This window comes from Electrophorus electricus, chromosome 14 (assembly GCF_013358815.1).
Source record: "Electrophorus electricus isolate fEleEle1 chromosome 14, fEleEle1.pri, whole genome shotgun sequence".
Classification (NCBI taxonomy): domain Eukaryota; kingdom Metazoa; phylum Chordata; class Actinopteri; order Gymnotiformes; family Gymnotidae; genus Electrophorus; species Electrophorus electricus.
In genome coordinates, this window is record NC_049548.1 from 6,533,862 (window position 1) to 6,552,823 (window position 18,962).

Sequence of the window (18,962 nt, forward strand, 5' to 3'; positions counted from 1 at the left end):
CAATTTAGTTTCAGTGCGCGCATTTAAGCTCTATTCCGTTCTGTAGCCTAGCTCCGCTTCTGCTGATTGCCGTATATCAGTATGACGCGCGCAGCGACCCCCAGCTCGTGGTTGGTGCACCTGACTGTACAATTAAATATGTGCTCTGTGGGGTGCGAAACGTGGGGAGTCAGAACAGGCGTAGAGTAGCGTGGCTCATTCCAGTGGGTGTGCATATGTGACACTACGTCGCATCAGCTAGTGAGCGTCAAACATTAACCTGCGGCAGGGCAGGGAGGAGGCATTTATATGAGCGACGAATGCTCCTTCAGAAATTAACGGGTTTAAGCCGCGCCCACAAGTTGAGCAGCTGACACCGTTAGACACAGATACCATTCAGCTATATCTTGGCTTGGAGTTGCCCCAAAATTACAGAAGTGGACTGCCACCCCGGACAATGACACCTACCCGCAGCGAGAGATAGGGATGGATTCAAGCGTGTGGGAGATGTTTGCCTTGATCAGTGTGTTCTGCTTCTATTTACCGGCGCTCGCAGAGGTAGGTTAAGATTTACAGGATGTTCAATTAGTGCATGTTACAAATACGCTCCCCGCTGTATGCCTCCTTCCCGTGAGGAAAAAATATATTAAATTATCATAACCCATTTGAAACCCAATTAAAGTCATGTATTGTGGTCGCGCTTACCTTCCAGCGTTAATGCAATGTGCAGATCTAGGCTTCAGTTTGAATTTTATTGCAGCATCCTGTATCATTGTCATTGTTCAATAAAACGCTGGCACGCGGATAGAATAGATTCAGGCATCGCCTCCACCCTGGCACGGCAACAAACATGCAGACAGGAAACGTCGTTTACATGGGAGGGTTCTGCTTAATTATACACGGGAACCACTGTACCCTACCTTTTTATTTCTTGTATGAATCCAGGTCATAGTTTGTAATTTCTTTTTGATTAATGGTGCTGTAATGACCAAAGCAGACCAAAAGGAACCCTCGGAAAATTAAACTCCTTGACCCACATATTGAAGTGAAAGACTAATGAATTTAATCAGTGTTCTTAGAAATGTTATGGCTTATCATTTGTGGCTTTTGAAAGGGAGGGAAATTCTACATTTTGTTCAGTATATGTGGATCAAAAATTATTCTGAAGATAAATGTGCACAAGCAGGTTTTATAAATTGAATGATCTTAGCAACTGTATTGCTCACATGGCTTTGTGTTTCCCACTCTAGACATATTTGTGTTCTAATTATATAAATGTAAAACATAGAATTTCTGTATCATTTCTACTTTGCTCCACTGTAAACAGGGCTACTGTATCCAAAAATCTGTTAGGGTGGTGAAACTCCAGTACTATGGGAAGATTTTAATGAATAATATGCTAAGTTAGCTCTATACTTGTCATTGTTAAGATAGTAGGCTACCATGTGGGGTCTCCAGAGCTATTGTAATGCACAAGACATAATGTTTAAAGTTCATTCTCTCTCTCGCTCTCCCTCTCTCTCTATTTGAGTTTGAGTTGTTAAGTCTAGCTTTGGCTGTTCTGAACAGATCACAGTAAAACAGTAGTGAGCTATGGTGTCAAGGCATCTTGCTTCTTTGTGTCATTGTTATCAGATGTCAGAATCTTATACTCTTGGTCTTTCATCTATATTGAGTTTTACTTCTCTGTCCAGGGAGCCGGTGGGTATTCCTTTTAAGGTGTTTTGTTTGTTTTCTGTCAGGATGTACCACATCTGCTAAGGGCCTGTCTTCTTCCGAGCTGCTGCTTTAGAAGGGGACTGGCAGATGCAATTATGGATTTAACTGACCAGAGTGTGTTGATATGAACACAGACATCAACTCATAACTGAGGCTCATTATCTTTGTGTAACACAATTAAGTTGCTAGTGCCTTGTTCACTCCCCAGTGCCCTTGGCCCTTGTACATTAATGTAGTACTACCTCAGAAAATCTTTGACCTATATTACACTGAAAACAATACAACAGTACATTCAGCGTCTTGCCTCATGAATTGTTAAAAATGTGTAAAAAAACAAAAAAAACAAAACCCTGATTCTTTCAATAAAGAATCCAATCCATACCTTTGTCATGGATGCAGAATGTAGTTTTGCATTGCCTTCTTGGCATATTAGTGGCTGTTCCTGGGAAAGATGTTTTTATAAAGGCAGCATATGTTGCTCCAAATCACTATGCGCTTTTTAGCATTAATGCTGTTGTCACAGAAGTGCAAGTTACCTTTGCCAAGGGATTTGACAATCCCATACCATTATAGACCCTGCCTTTTGGACTTGTTGCTGGCAACAGACTGGATGGCCCTTTTCTTTGGTCTGGAGGACAGTGTCTATTTCTTCCAAAAACACTTCAAATATTGATTTGCCTGGCCAGAGCATACATTTCCACTGTACAGTGGTCCATCTCAGATGCTGCCGAGTCCAGAGATATTGATGGCGCTTTTGGAGACAGTTAACATAATGTTATCTGTACAGTTTTAGCTGACATTTGTGGATGTAACCACATATTGTGGTGTTTAACAAATGTTTGCCAGGGTAATGCTGAGCCCACGTGGTTTATATCAATTTTAGATGAATTGCGGATCTCGATGGCTTGCTATCTGAGGGATCAGAGATCATGCTTGTTCAGCTTAGGCTTGTGTCTTTGCGTTTTATGCAATGAAATTCCTCCAGATTCTTTGAGTCTTTTAATTCCTCTAAGCACCACAGATTGTGAAATATCCAAAAGCCTTCCTGGTTTTCTTTGTCAAGACAATGTTTTTTAAACATTTCAGTATTTCTCACATTCATTAGTAAGATGCCATTTACTCTGTCAGTTTTTCTCCTAAAGGGGTAGGCTGTTCCTGGATGCTGCATTTGTAAAAATCATGATTAAAATCACCTGCTGACATCATCTGCTTAAAATCATGCCATTATTTAATTATTTTATCTCATTATTATTCCTAAATTGCCGCAAACCATTTTTTAAAAAATGTGTTGTAGGCCTGAATGGCAGGAATGGTTGTATATTTACAATTTAAATTGACCAAAGTTGATCAGACAAAGCATGAAACATCTTGTGTTCATTCTGTTGCCAATGAAATACAAGTCAAAGGAATTTTAGAAATCGCTGCTTTCTTATTTGCATTCTCCATACTGCTCCAATGTTTCTTGATTAGGGGTCCCAAAATTTGTGCCAGGATTTTTGAATGCAGAAAGACTAACTATTTGGGCTGATGACTGATCTAGATGAGTCTGCCACTCAAACAGTGTTTTAGGCTGAATTTTCAGATGTACACGTTTGTCACTCCTGACTTCCCCCTCCTATTGACAGTTTTAGGCTAATCACAAAAGGGTCTAAAGATGAAGGATCTAAAGATAAATCCACAATTGCAGACTCCCAGTAATTCATAAGTGCAGATGTTTTTCGGCCAGGGGGACTGGCAAGCATGAATGTAACTTTAATTGACATTAGATCCATTCTGCCTGGTTCTTTTTCAGTTTTTTAGATTAAAAAAATATAGGATTTTTTTTTACAAAAACAGAATCAAGTTCAGCCAGTTTATTATTATTATTATTATAGCTAGTTAATTTACCAATTGACATAAGAAAGCAGGTTTTCAGTTAAACAATCTAATTCTTACAAGTTCCCCCTGAAAATAAAAGGGAATATTGAACCATATGTGTCATCACTTTTTGTGTCACTTAATTCCTAAATCCATAAGACAAGCAAATGATCTAGGTCATTTAGACCCTTCGTACCATCAAGTATGCCACCAGTAATCTAGAGAAAAGGTAGATAACCTGTCTAGAGTTAAACATTTTAACAGACACTTTTGTTGTGTATAATTCTGACTGTGAAGATTGTCATGGCTTCCCCTAAGCCATTTGAGAATGTGGGTAGACTGAGAATGCACCACTGTTTAAATATGTCACATTGAAGAAGATAAAACTCCCCTTTTCTTGAAACAGGCACGAGCTCACACCAAGCAAATCGCTTCATAATTCTGTCAGCTTCGTTCATCTGAACTGTTTGCATATTTTTTTCTCCCTGCAGGTGATTGGTGATGACAGCTACCTGAATACAGTTCAGAATACAGGTGAGGCAAGATGTTCTGTGTTAATGTCAATGCTTGACAAAATATAACACTATATATTTATCAAGTCTGTAAGAGTAGCAATACAATGCTATTAATATTAGCTAACTGGACCGACTGTAGCCGAATGAGAGCAAATGCCCTAAGAATAAGCATAAATCATGCTTAACTGTTCACATGGCTTCAAGACATGACATTTACTTGCTGTTATCGGCTGATTCTTGTTGCTAGCAATAGCTCATCTAGCAGTTTGATGAGGGCAGCTGCCCCATGATGGTGTTTCATCTCACGCTGATGTCTGTCAGGTTTTTCTCTTTCCTTCCTTCATATGGCTCAATAGCATGAAATTCTCCAGCCTCAGTCCTGCAGTGCTAATGATTTGCAGTGCTTTGATGTCACTGCATCAAGATTGATAAGCAGCCCGGCCAGCGCCAGCCAATCAGACAGCTGCATAAAACTCAGAGTAGATAGGCCTCAGATTAAATGATTTGTGTTTGGTCCAAAGAAAAGATTATCCACATAGCCTGTGCCAGGAGCAATGTGCACACATCAAACGAAAAGGGATCAGCATTAGGAATTAGTTTGAACTTTAAAGTCTTTTTGTTTTGTTTGCCTGGATCTAGGGGAGTTTCCCATTGTGGCCATTAATTTCAGACCAAAATGAACAAATTTGTTTCTCTTCTATTTCAAGCCATCTTTTTATTATATTTATTTTCACATGTTTACTTGTTTCAAGTACTTCCAACATCTACCATGAGGCTTTACAAAGGAAATAATAATAGATGAAGACTGTTGACTGTTACTGCGACATAGACATGCACATAAGCATGACACGTAACCTGTGATACATTTTTATCACCTTGGCGGTTCTCACTATTGCTACTGTAGGCCTAGCCCACACTGAGCGCTAGCTTGCACACACTTGGCCCATGGCAGTGCTCTGTATGAACCGTATCGAATATTTATTGTGGGGAGGAAATGGATTAGTGGGGGAAGAGAGAATGAGTAGTCCCGTTGTGCAGAGCACAGGAAAGTGTGTGTGTGTGTGTGTGTGTGTGTGTGTGTGTGTGTGTGTGTCAGGATGCTGCGCACATGTTTTGAGTAAATGACATGATTTCTGCTGCCATTCGTTCCGCTGCTGCTCTCCCATTAGCACAGGAGTGGAGCGTTTGTAAGAGAGACTAGAGCTCACCCACAGGCCATGCATATACAGCCTTTATTGCTGTTTTCGCTCTCCCCACCAACTGCATTTGCCTGATCCTGGAGTTGTAGTGTGAAGCACAAAAAGGAAACTGGAATCTTTCACAATTCAAGACAATTCAAACAAAGACAAACTAGTGGGTTTTTTTTGTGTTAATTTCAGCTTTGATTGGATCTGGTGTCTCACAATTTTGATATTCTGACCTGATCTCAGTATTTATTTCTGAAAAACATGAAGGGCCCAGGTCCATCCCCTCAGTGCTGCTGGGCGCATCGTTGGCAGCCCTGCGTCCCTGACAGCTTTGATGTTTCATCGCCCACCTTGTGTCTAGTCTGCATGCACATGTTCCTGTTTCTGTTCACTGTGGCATTAAATTAAGATCAAATGGAGAAGAATGTCACCACAGCAGTACAGCAATCACATCTGAGAAATGGGTGGTCCTGCATGCATGTTTGTAGCCATACCTTGTGCTTTGTGGAAACTGATAGTCCTACTTCAAGTAGCCTGGAATTATATGCAGGGATTTTGGCAGTGCTAAATAAACCTTTTAAAGAATTATATTAGTTGCTAGATTTAAATCTAAAGTTGAATGGAATTCTAATAATGGATTTTGTGCAACAATACACCAATTCTAAAGTACATGATGTATGCTTACCATGTATTAGCTTACATTACCTTTAGCATAGCTGGAGTGAGATCAGACCTCTGTTTTTTGAGAAAAGAGGTTTTGTAAGGGTCAGCTTTTTTTTTTTTTTTTTTTTTTTTCCCCCAGCCAATCAAATCAACCCAGACAACTGTGACTCAGTGTGAGTCATGTCTGCTTTTGTTAAACTATCCATGGTTAAAACAAGGTAGCTTAAATTGTGACTAATCATTCTTAAAATCTCCCTTCTCAGGACAAGCTTTGACTCAATAAAGGCTACTCCACATTCAGTTTTATGGTATCTGTGGAACATTCTTATTTAGAGTTTTGCCATCAGTAGAAATTGCTCTCTTGCTGCCATGCTGTAGAAGCAGAGAAAATCCTGACCAGCAGCCATTTCACTGCTGAACTAATGCACTGAGATAGGAATCAGACGCTGAGGCTGGAAGCTGCTGAGTCAGCATGACTGCTTCTTTCTATATGGCCTGATGCCCTGCCCCTCTTATTATTACTGCCTGGCATTCCTCTTTTCTTCCAATTTTAATTCTATTCTCCTTATTCTAATAACCCTTTTCCATCTACTCTTTCTGCTTGTTCTATAAATTATTTTCTAAGATACTGACCCATTTGATGACCCATTTGATTTAGGTTGTAATGAGAACTGGTTATTTATTTGTTTTCATTTGTTTGGTTTTCTTGCAGCCTGCTTTATCGACAACTGTGCTGTGCTCCACACATCTTTGTGCAACCAATTAAATAGAAATGCAATGAGCAATTTCCTGGAGGTTGGTGTTCAAGTTGGCACAACTCATTTTGAGAGCGCACTCAGTCATTCTGTTTTAATACCTCTAATTCAGTTCTGTCTTGATTGCAATTGGTCCATTTAGGCTTGGTTAGGATTCCATTTATCTCCCTGCTGCTCTGCATACCCACACACTATACATCTTTAGTGAGTTTGGGTCTGATCTTGTTTAGATCTATTCTCTCTTAGCAAGTGCAAACAGTGCTACTGAAGTCATGCCAGTCACACCTGAGATTAATGTTGCATTCCTCTGTCCGTCAGTTGTGCATCTTGTCAGGCTGTGCAAAGGTGGAAGGCAAGATGTGTCAGTGTGACTACTGCTGGCTCATGTTGTTAAGGATTTGGGGGTTGAAGAAATTACAGGGTTAGCAGAAAATTAATAAATGCAGAATCCTCTCCAACCCTGCTTTCTCTGTCTTTGAATGATGCATCTCCATCCAGCACATTTTGTGAAAGTTACCACCAAACTCAGAAAATTTGCTGACATTTAAGGTCTGTGCTGAGTGTTGGAAAAAGAGTTGTTTGTGCATTGCCTGCAACATTTCACAGCCCATATGGCGCTAGGAAAATGGCTTCTTGAGGATTTTCCACTCCACGTTGCATGTGAGCGTTTTCCTGTTAATTTCCTGTCAACTTTGCCTTGTATTCTTTAGTGTATAAAGAGAGAGATTCGTACAAAGAAAAGTGGTGCAATCAGTCAAACCAATTTACTACAATAAGCTAATTCTATGAAGTCCTTTAGGCACATGGCATTTATTCTTATTCCAGGACTCTGTCCCTGTGCATGGTATTCTGAACTTTTGAAATCAAATGAGCTACCAAGGTCTGGCAGAAAGACTTGCACTGTGAGTTTAAAGGTGGTTACTGGAGCATTCTGGAACAGATTCCTGTGTAATCCTTCATCCTTTATGCTGGGGATAAAGCAGGATGAGGGCCCAGTTGTCCAACTTCCCTGGAGAAGTCCTGTGCAAGCCAAAGCGAGTGTTCCTGGGAGATAAACACAGACCTACGACAAAGCCCCCAGGTCTTCCAGCTGCTCATGGCCAGCCAGCTTCAATTGGCAAGTCTAGACCTGTAGTCTCGACCTGTGCAAAAAATTTAAGCTTTTTTTTTTATGCTGATTTATTCTGGACTCAAATTATTTAGAGAAAATCAAGGTGAATTAGAATTTAAATTAGCAGAGGAATCGTGTGTGTGTGTGTGTGTGTGTGTGTGTGTGTGTGTGTATATATATATAATATAACACATCCATATGCTCACCAGCAGGCAGTTGAATTTACTAGTATACAAGTGGTTTAATGTCAGAGTTGCATATGTGAATCGTTTAGCTCCTGCAACTTTTTATTGATGACCTGTTTACCCAGAAACGTATCTGTCGTTGCACTTAGCTTGCCTGCAAGGTAGTGTGATGTTCACTGTTTACTTGTGATGTGTAGTGTAGGAGAGAAGCTCCCCGGTCACACAGACAGCCCTTGCTTCCAGTACCTATTTTGCATATGCCCCAACTGTCAGTATGCAGTGCTTTTTGCGTACCGTGTGTTTCACTTCTGAAATGGAGGAGGATTCTGCTGAAACCAGCTTGATTCAATGCTTGTAGAGCAATGTGAATACTTTACTTTTTTTTTTTTTTGCACACACACACACACACACACACACACACACACACACACACACATCTTTTACAATCAGAAGATCTGCAGGTACAAAAGACTATATGTGGTTTTTGCTTATTTGAGTTTTGTTTGGATCTTGTCTCATCTTTACATTTCCTTTTCACTCTTGCAGGCCCTCTCTCATGCTCAGAAGGTTTTACTGAACTGGGCTACTACAATGGCACCGTGTCTCAGACAGACTCGGGCTCACCCTGTCTGAAGTGGACTGAGTTCCCTGATTATGTGCAGCAGTACCCTGGCAGAGGTCTGGGAGAGCACAGCTACTGCCGGAATCCTGACCGTGAATCCAATCCCTGGTGTTTCTTCAGACAGAGCTCTGGCGCCATAGGCTGGGCCTATTGTGACTGTCACCAGGGTAAAGCCATTCCTACTGTAATGACATGGATGACCATTGAGATTGTTCTGTTCCACTTTACCAAGAGAAAGATGAAATAGGTCTACTTTGCTTCTCATTTGTTAAACCATGATTTGAAGTGAGATCTTGACTGAGTGGATATTTAGCTTCAGGCTATAAACAGACCAAGCTCTACTTCTACTCAGAGCTGTACTATTTTTGAAAACCAAATTAATCTTTGACACTCGAAAAGGTTCTACCAAGGTGAATGTGTCGTATGGCAATTTGTGATGTTAATAGTAAGACACTCTATTATGTCTGTTAGAACATCTCATTTCATCTCATCCTCCCCCACCTTCAGGTGCAGTCAGACTGGTGGGCGGCTCTTCCTCTAAGAGTGGACGTCTGGAGGTATACCTGAATGGTCAGTGGGGTTCAGTTTGTGACACTCACTGGACTGACCGTGACGCCAGTGTGGTCTGCAGACAGCTTGGACTGGGGTATGGCAAGCAAACTAACTGTAATGGGGGTATTTCTAAAAGAAAACCATGTCAACTGCTGCTATTGTTAACATTTAAGATATGTCTCTGCACTTCACTGCAGTTCTGTAGACATTTTAGTCTATTTTTTCTGTTGACTGTGTGTGTATGTTTACCTGTTGCAGTGAGATCGGCACGGCACTTCAGCACTCCTATTTTGGACCTGGCTCTGGCCTTTTCCACTATGCACGCCTCGGCTGCCGTGGTGACGAGAGATCCGTCCTGGAGTGCAGGAGCAGGAAGTTTGTTACCAGTGACTGTAGCCATGGCAATGAGGCTGGGGTGGTGTGTGCCCCACCTGAAGGTCAGTAGGCTTGAAGTGAGACTCTGAAAGCTGTGACATCCCAAACAGAAATGCTTGCATAAAAAGAGCTTTGTCCTGGCTGCATGCAGAAAAAGTGTGTATCAGGGAAGAAGGGTGTAGAGTTGCAGAAAAGTAAACAAGACAGATAGGAGGACTCCACTGTGGTCTTTCACATGATTTAATTAATCTCCCTTTCTGGATAAGACTTAAACACTTTGTGCTGATCTTACTTTATGTTTAACATATGAGAAGCTATCACAAATGTAAAAATACATGCTGTAGATATTCAGTGGAGGACTGAAAGGAGCAATAACAAAAGTATATAAGGAACAGATTATACTATAGAATATGAAATGGCTAGAAAGCACTGGCTCATGATTTCCTGAATTCATGCTGTGAGGACACAGATCCATTTTGATTAGCCCATTCCACTATACTTGTGCATTTTCAAGACAGAAAAGCACATATAATACCTTAAAGTGCATTTATGTGACATATTACTTCAGTATCGCTCACTGTACTGAATGCCTATATGCCTCTTTCTGCCATCACTGCTACCTATGAACATCATACATGTGGTTACACAGCTCTGGAAAAGTGCAGAGACATCACCATGCATTTTTTTTAATATGTATGGAGTCCATCCCAGTGCAGTTGACTGAAGCACGCCTCATTCTACTTAATGAGGTAGTGATTAAGTGATCACCTGAACCAAATCTTATTTAATGAGCAATGTAAAAGTGCAGTGGTGGAGAGAATACCCAGATGTGTGAAAGCTGTGACTAAAGATCAGTTATTCCACCAAATATTGATTTCTGACCTCTTACTAAGTTAAAATACTGTGTTGATTAAAAATGCATATGAACTTGTTGTCTTTGCATTACTGGGGGTCTGAAAACTGCATCTTTTTTGTTATTTTGAACATCTGTCATTTTATGCAGATAAAATGCTTGAAATGACAGTGGAGTATGGACTAAAACAAGTGTTCAATTTACTCAAACACATGCCTATAAATGGTAAAACCAGAGAAACTGCACATTTTGCAGTGATCTCTTAATTTTATCCAGCACTGAATGTGCATCTTGTGATTTGCGTTTTGTTGCTTTGGCGTCTTCCTCAGGCCCTGGCCCCCCTCTGAGATTGGTAGGGGGTGAGGAGGATTTTGAGGGGAGGGTGGAGGTTTATCATGATGGACACTGGGGAACCATATGTGATGACCAGTGGGACGACATGGATGCCGAGGTAGTCTGCAGACAGCTCGGTCTAGGGTGAGTTCAAGTCCCTGGACATGATACGGTGCCCATCACGGTGCCCATCACCCTGCAGGTGCTTTCAGAGTCACTGTTTGGTTTTTTTTTTAAAGCCTGACCCTCTCTATATAGCCACTGCGGTATTTTCAACTCAAAAACATTTGGCTTTTTTTTTTTTTTTTTTTTTTTTTTAGCCCAGTGCAGAAGCGCGCACTCTTATTTGTGTGTTTGTTGCACGTATGTGTAAGAGGATGGCAAGACTGAATAATTGATATTATGTTGTGATATTTTTACTCTGTTTACAGAGATGTGGTAGTGTTTTAGCATTACTCAGGATTCAAACCTTTTAGTTGATACAGGGAACAAGTCACTGAATTAAACAACAGCTAAAATGTGTAATCTATGATTTCATTTGGTGGTGTTTTAAAGAACAGAAAGTGTGCTGTATTCTTGATGCTTCTGTTTTTCCTCCAAATCTTGTGTCAGAGGAGAGAAGGCTAAATGTGTCTGAAGATGACATTAGGGCTCTATTTACCCACGTAGCCTTTACCTACATTCTTTGGCCTCTATTGGATGCACCTATCATATACATGCATTTTTTAAGTGTATTCTACACTCTTTTGTTGGTATACATGGTGTGTTGACAAGTCTATACTCTCCACTTTTGGGTGGGTGGTGGCATTGCCATGGGACAAGTGTATTAGGAACAGCAGTGTTACTAGGGTTGTTGCACATCTTTGCTGTTTTAGAGTGGTCTGCCAGTCAGACATATGCACCCAACAGAGTTGCTGTTATCAGACACTCACCCAGATGAAGAGATGAAGTGTGGCTAACATAGTGGGATAGATATGGACTTTGCAATGCTGATGTACAGTTTTTTTTTTTTTGTTTGTTTGTTTTTTTTGTTTTTTAATAAAGTAGCTGGTGATTTTGTATTTTGCATGTGTACATGTGACTATTGGGGCTACACCCAGGGGAATCCCAAAGGCCTGGTCGTGGGCACACTTTGGGCAGGGTGGTGGGCGGATACAGCTGGATGCTGTGCAGTGCACAGGGAATGAACTCTCCCTGGATGAGTGCCTTCACAGTGGCTGGGAGCAACACAACTGTGACCACATGGAGGATGCTGGAGTGTCCTGCAATCCCTATACAGGTCAATACACGCACACACACACACACACACACAGTTCTTTGGTACAAACACACACATACACAGCATTCAAATGCTGAAAAATAGAGGCTTTATCTGGTATGGTACATAGTGCATCTGGTAGAACAGTAGACCTGCAGCCATGTCCTGGCTCGGTGCATCTTGCAGATGGTGTGGTGAGACTGGTGGATGGAGATAACCCATGGGAGGGCCGCCTGGAGGTGTACCACGCTGGAGACTGGGGCACGGTGTGTGATGACAACTGGGTAGTGCAACATGCACAGGTGGTGTGCAGACAGCTGGGATTCAGGTACTACCCTTGGCTGCCAACTCTTTGTTGTTGTTGTTGTTGTTGTTATTCTGAAACTATTATTACTGAAAGAATTGGCAAGGGTTTATTATAATCTGTAGAGTCTGTACGTTCTGTCTAAAGTGCACAAGATGGCAATTTAATCTTTTAGAATACATTCTTAGATATACTGAACACATGAATGCCGAACAGGAAACAGAGCACTTTACCCACAGATGTTAATGTTGTTAGTGCTAACAGAACAGGCAGGGCCAGTGAGCTCATGCTCCCTAGCCCCCACTTTGTTTCACTTTTACTGTGTGTTGGTAGTTAGTAGTGAAAAGGTAAATGTCTCTGCAGGGGTGGTGCAGAGGTGACACCTGCTGGTGTGTTTGGAGAGGGTGTGGGCCTGATCCTGCTCGATGACGTGCAGTGTGAGGGTGATGAGTCCTCGCTCCTGGAGTGCAAGCACAGTGTGTGGGGACGACATGACTGCTCGCACAGTGAGGACGTGGGTGTCCGCTGCCACAGAGCTGAGACCAACGAGGTTCCTCCGGCCCCAGAAACGACCGGTAGGAGTGTGTGTGTGTGTGTGTGTGTGCGCGCGTATATGTTGAAATAGTTGCATGTTAAGCTGCTTTAACACCTCCTTGTGTTGCTACACACTGCAGGCCAGTCCCTCATGTGTTTGTGTGAATGTGAGAGAGGGAAGGGGGGTATATGTATACCTCTCTGTTGTCTTTTAAAATTCAACAGGAACCTAAATGTCACTTGTTGACAGTGGGCTAAAGGGCAGAATAAATACATGCAGTATTTCAGTGTCATGAGCACTCCCTTCTGTCGATAAAGATTTCTATTTGAATTTCAATAAAGCCATTTGTAGTCCTTGGTGACCAAAGCCCTCCAGCTGACATTTGGCTATGTAACAGAACACAACATTATTTACTGTTTTTACAATCGCTGTATCTGACTGTGTTGTACAACTATTGATGACATTTATTTCAGTCCATAGCATTTACTCTAATCATTTCATGTTTCCTCATCATGTTAATGTGCAGGAATTATAAACACCATCATATAGCCATGAGTACGATTTGAAGTTACTAAATATTTGTGAAGCGTGCTGTATCCAGAAATTTTTGCTGAAGGCACTGTGTGTAAATTGCCATCCTTTGGGGACTCTTGTGCTGTTCTCTCGCTAACACATTTCCCCTTTGCGTTGCGTCATGCTGCTAATTAAAAAAAAAAGTTTAACGGAAGTGTTGTGCTCACAGCATGCTATTAAGCTTCTTAATAAAACCGGCATCTTCCCGAGTGGCTGCTGAACGTGATTGGGTACCTGCAGGTCCTCTGGTGCGCCTGGTCTCTGGAGAGGGCAGGAAGGAGGGCCGGGTGGAAGTCTTCCTGAATGGAGAGTGGGGCAGCATTTGTGACTATGGCTGGAATGATGTCAGCGCTGCTGTGATCTGCAGACAGCTCGGATTCACGTAAGGTTCACCTTTTGTTCACTGGTCACACTGATGACCCTGTGGCTGCTCTGGAATTTCCCTAGTTTGGGGGCTGTAGGATGCAGTTGACTTGCTCCCGGTCACTGGCACAAAGTGCACATGAATGTAGCTGAAGATGCTCCTTATACCGAGTGACTCTTGCTTGACCCTTGTTGCGTTAAACCTGGCATAGTCATCGTATATGAAATCTTGCTGTGAAAGAGGCAGGACGTGCATTTGATTTTGCCTGTCTCATCTCTTCCATTTTGCAGCGGAATATCGAAGGTGCGGCCAATGGGCTACTTTGGCGCTGGGAAGGGCCCAGTCCACTTGACCAATGTGAGGTGCACAGGCAAAGAGGCATCCCTGGGAGAGTGTCCTGCTAAAGAGCTGAAGAGCCATGTGTGTAAGCACAGCCAGGATGCAGGTGTGGTGTGTGACTACGTTCCTGAGCCGGAGACTGACATCGCTGTGGTGGGTACTCCCACCTGCGGCATGAGGGGCGGAGCTGAAAGACGCAGCAAGAGGATTGTCGGCGGGTATAAGTCTCTTAGGTGACCGTGTATGCACTCTTTGGAGCATATTTTGTTATCATCCTGTTTCCATGCCTTTTTGTTGGGCTCATTGGGAAATGGTTTTGCAGCCTTCTGTAGTGGGACACTTGCTGCCCTTTTAGCTGCCATTTATTTACGTCTTTCTTTGTTTGTTGTCCGTGTGTGGGCTGTTAGGGGGGACTGGCCATGGCAGGCGTCGCTGTGGCTCAAATCGCAGTCTAAAGGATCCCAGCCTCTTTGTGGAGCCACTCTCATCAACTCCTGCTGGCTGCTCACTGCTGCACACTGTTTCAAACGGTGAGAGAGCCACCTGCTGGACACAAGCTTACACTTACACTTGTAAACACTCATGTTGCATGTCTATAACACAGTGGCACTTTACAAGCTAAAGGAGCATTTTCCTTATTTTTACTCCCAACGTGCAAAGTCTAGAAGGTCTGCTAGTTTAAAAATGTATTCTTCCCCCAAGAGTCATCAGACCTCTAAAACTTGTCCAGAATGCAGCAACGCAACTAGTTTTCAGTCTTCCTAAGTTCACACGTCACTCCGCCGCTCTGTTTGCTTATCTTCCGGTAGCTTCCCGCATCAGATTTAAAACATTGATGCTTACCTACAAAGCCAAAAATGGACCAGCCCCTTCATGCATGATGTTAATGGTCTAAGCCCGAGCCGAACCTCAAGTACAGCTCGGCTTGAGAGACCATGTTTCAAGTCTCATGGAAGACAAGCATCAAGACAATTCTGGCTCCAAGCTGGTGGAGTGGACTTCCTTTGGCTATCCGGACAGCAGACTCCCTTGCAGTCTTCAAATACAGACTGAAGACCTATCTATTTATGCAATATTTGAATGACCACTGATCCTGCACCTATGTCAAGTAACTGAAACTCTAGTACTTATTGTAGGGTATTCTTTATTGCACTTATTGTTGCCTGAGAGAGATCTTATGTGTTTTGCACTTCTAGGCATCAGCATTGATCCCTGTATTTAAACAGCATTCAAATTCAATGATATCTTGAACTCTAACCTACTGTACTGGCTAGGATGCATTCTATGAGTAAATGACAAAGCACTTTTGTAAGTCGTGCTGGATAGGAGTGTCTGCCAATTGCCATAAATGTAATATTAAATGTATTCACTTTATTGTCGACTCTGACAGTAAATATTAGTGATGATGCACTGACTATTAGGAAGCTCTTTTTACTCTTTCTGTCTCTCTGTCCCAATGTCTCCCTCTCTGTCGCAGCTTTGGCACTGACGCGTCTCGGTATGTAGTGAAGCTGGGGGATTTCCACACAGAGGAGCGGGACGACTTTGAACGCATGCTCATCCCTGCGCATGTGGAGGTGCACAGGAAGTATAGTAGCGAGAGCTGGGAGCATGACGTGGCTCTGGTCCGGCTCAAGGGAGCCGAGGGCAAATGTGTGTCCTTCAACCCCCACACCAACGCTGCCTGCTTGCCTGCTCCCGGCAGCAAGTGGGGCAAAAGACCTGCTTCCTGTATCATCACCGGCTGGGGCATGTCAGGTAACGAGGGCCGTGAACTGAAGAGCTCATAAGTGAAACTGTTGTTGTTGTTGTTCTGTTTACTTTTTTTGATATATTGCTTTCCTTTTAATTAACGGTGCTTCTGTCCTCTTTATCCCCCAACTGCGCTCCCTCTCTCGCTCGCTCTCTCTCTGTCTCTAAGACACTAAGCCCTCACACACTCTCCTGCAGGCCTGGGTTCCTCTCCTGCCCTCATGGCAGTGTAAGAAGCGTTACAGCGAACGTTTCAACAGCCACAGTATGCTGTGCGCCGGCAGTATGACCTCCGACCTTGGCCGGCGTGCCGACAGCTGCCAGGGTGATAGCGGGGGTCCTCTGGTATGCCAGGGTGAGGCTGGGCGCTGGGTGCTCACGGGCGTCATCTCCTGGGGCCACGGCTGCGGTGAGCCCTCCTTCCCAGGTGTGTACGCGCGGGTGAGCCGCTACCTGCCGTGGATCGAGCAGGTGACGCACAGCACTGCCCCACTACAGCACTGAACTTCTCCCCAGACCATCAGTGCACCGAAAGCCACTGGACTCCACACACAGAGGGACATGTGCCGTAAGGCATAAGGCACCATCCATACACTGCTATGTGCGTTCAGCACCCTGCACTCTGCAAAAGCCCTTTGGAATTTACTCCAACCGATTCTGTCTTTACTCATTCAACTGATATCGGTGGTACATAACATTTTAGAGGTCTTGGTCCATAGCATTTAGTCTTTGCTTACCCTCTGGAAATGCAAGGTGAGTGATGTGTTGTGAAGTTTGAGGGGTGGTAGGTGTTAATTATTTACATGTCGTAGTGCTGAGAGGGTGCCGCAGTGCATGTTAATGTGTGTATTGTATTGAAAAGCCATTCAGTGCGGCTCTGCGGTTCTTCTGCATGGTAGAGAACAGCAGCATCAGCTCAGTGTGAGCAAGTTTATTTATATTTATTTATTGGATAGGTATAATTCTCCTGTAGTGAGGGGGGGAAAAAAGAAAAGGAGATCCCTTTTTTTAACCCTTTGGCTACTGAATACTGTTAAGCCACATCACTCACTAGATACACATGGTGATGTTCAGACTCACGGTTTTCTTATGTGGGATTTTTTTTTTCAGTGTTGTGACATACATTAGATTAATAGAGTGGTCATAAACTGTTGAGGTTGTGTTTAGAGCTCAGAGTTAGCAACAGGTCAGAAAAACCACTAAGTTTCCTTGAACACCTCGAAATGTGCCAGAGTCCTGCATTCAGGCAACAAAAAACTGAGAGACAAAAGACAAAGTGGAATCTGTTTTGTTACCGTCTTCTTTGATGTTTTAGACACTAAATAGTGTAATAGAATAGGGACTAAGGAATATAGAATAGGTAATAGCCATAATTCAATTCATATATAGTGTACTTGGTTTTGTCTGTGACATTTTGAAAACCATCCAAAGTGTCATTTTACATATTTTAGGGCATAAATGCTACTGCCAGTTCTCTTTGTCTGACGGGGGAAACTTAAAAGGTTTCTCATTTTCAGTATTGCCTTTGAACTGTAACTATTAATTTGTCTAATCTAAAGACATTTTGGGAAGATTATTTTATATTTGCCAATTTCAGGTCACTTTATTTTGTAACATGTCTTAATGCTACTATTCTTTGTTGTATCAACTGTGTGTTGATTGTCCAGTGGGTGGCAATATTGTATATTTTTCTTGCTTGGATTTCAGCTATATTGTAGGTCCTGTAATGTAGCAGGGTTATAAAGTGTGTCCTTTATTTTTAAAATTCTCTAAGCATACAGTTTCATCTAAATGACGGCATATGGTTTTGTTTAATGCACTAACTCATCCAATTCATTTTGCATTTCAGTTAATACAGGGGATAGAGTGTTAAGGGCTTTGTAAAATATGATGATTTACTAATTAATAATTGGCTGCATATAGACTGTAAATAAGTAATTGAGATGCAGCTATTCTTATGCTGCACAAGCTTTTCTTCTGAGAGGAAAGGCCATAGAGTGTGTGTGGTATAACTTACAAATGACTAAATATGAACCTGATTTCCATTGTTGTGCATCAATAAGAGGTTTTGCTCATGGGTGGATCTGAATGGGAGTACACTAGTTAGATGTATAGAGATTTACCTATAAATTGTCATTTATTAATTAATAGATGCATCTTCGTGCTGGAAATATGCACAACTGGCGTGCAAGAAGTACTGATGTATTCTGGCTCTTAACACAAAATGCTGTCTTTAATCAACCCTTGAGTCAATGAAACAGGCCATGTCTTACAAATTTTAGTGATTTTATTTTAGTGATTTCCAATCCATCATTAAATTATTTCTTCCACATTCATAATTAACATCCTTAACATTAAATATAACGTTTGTGTCTCCATAGGCCTATGTGCATCTGCTTTCATGATTCTATGAGTACCAGATTCCCCTACATTCCATAGTGGCCAACAAATGCATATGAGAGTAGATGTGAAAGAACTTCTTTCTTTTAATATGGATTTGGTCAAATAATACTGCATTTGGAGCTCCCCCCCCCCCCCCCCCCCCCCCCGATTTCTGTCAACTGAGGTGATATTATTATATTAGATTGTTTGGGGTGATGCCTGCTATAATCTTTAGAAGCCATGTCTTTGTGATCTGGCCCTCAGGAGACTTCTGTCCACCACAGGACTTCAAATTTGCTATAGAAAACAGGGCCATTAGCTTCCAGGGATTTCAACATATCAGTTGCATGTCATGCAATCAAATTTATGTGATGTTATTCAGTCTTATGTCAAATTTCCGCAAGCTCTGTAAAAATGCTTTGGATATTTTCATGTGTGACAGGTGCCAAAATAAAACTCTTTTCTTGTGGCATGTTTCTTTGCACAGTTCAGTGTTAAATTGAAAACGTTTCAGAGGCAGACTTGGGTGCAAAGTAACTACATCAACCTAATCTTATTCAGGTTTAAGAGCTCCTCCCGTTTAAGAATTTCTTCCCATAACCTGCATTTTTGACTTAATGTCCCTCTCTTTACCATTTCTCAAAAAAAAAAAAAAAAAAAAAAAAAAGCATTACTGTGCTTCTCAGATTAAAGAGGCACTTTTGGGGGGGACACGACACTGCTCACAATACCCAACCTAACTCACCCTA

The 18,962-nt window shown here is 42.2% G+C and overlaps 1 protein-coding gene across 1 annotated transcript; it reads left to right on the forward strand.

The window, feature by feature from the left end:
• Positions 1-158: 158 nt before the first annotated feature.
• Positions 159-18,363, forward strand: si:ch73-127m5.1 (neurotrypsin). Its single transcript, XM_027010462.2, has 14 exons — positions 159-537; positions 4,047-4,089; positions 8,518-8,760; positions 9,101-9,239; positions 9,404-9,582; positions 10,703-10,850; positions 11,807-11,985; positions 12,151-12,292; positions 12,632-12,843; positions 13,617-13,758; positions 14,031-14,312; positions 14,487-14,609; positions 15,557-15,837; positions 16,001-18,363. Exons 1-14 carry the CDS (start codon positions 466-468, stop codon positions 16,333-16,335), a joined length of 2,520 nt encoding a protein of 839 aa, XP_026866263.2. The 5' UTR covers positions 159-465; the 3' UTR covers positions 16,336-18,363.
• The last annotated feature ends 599 nt before the right edge of the window (positions 18,364-18,962 follow it).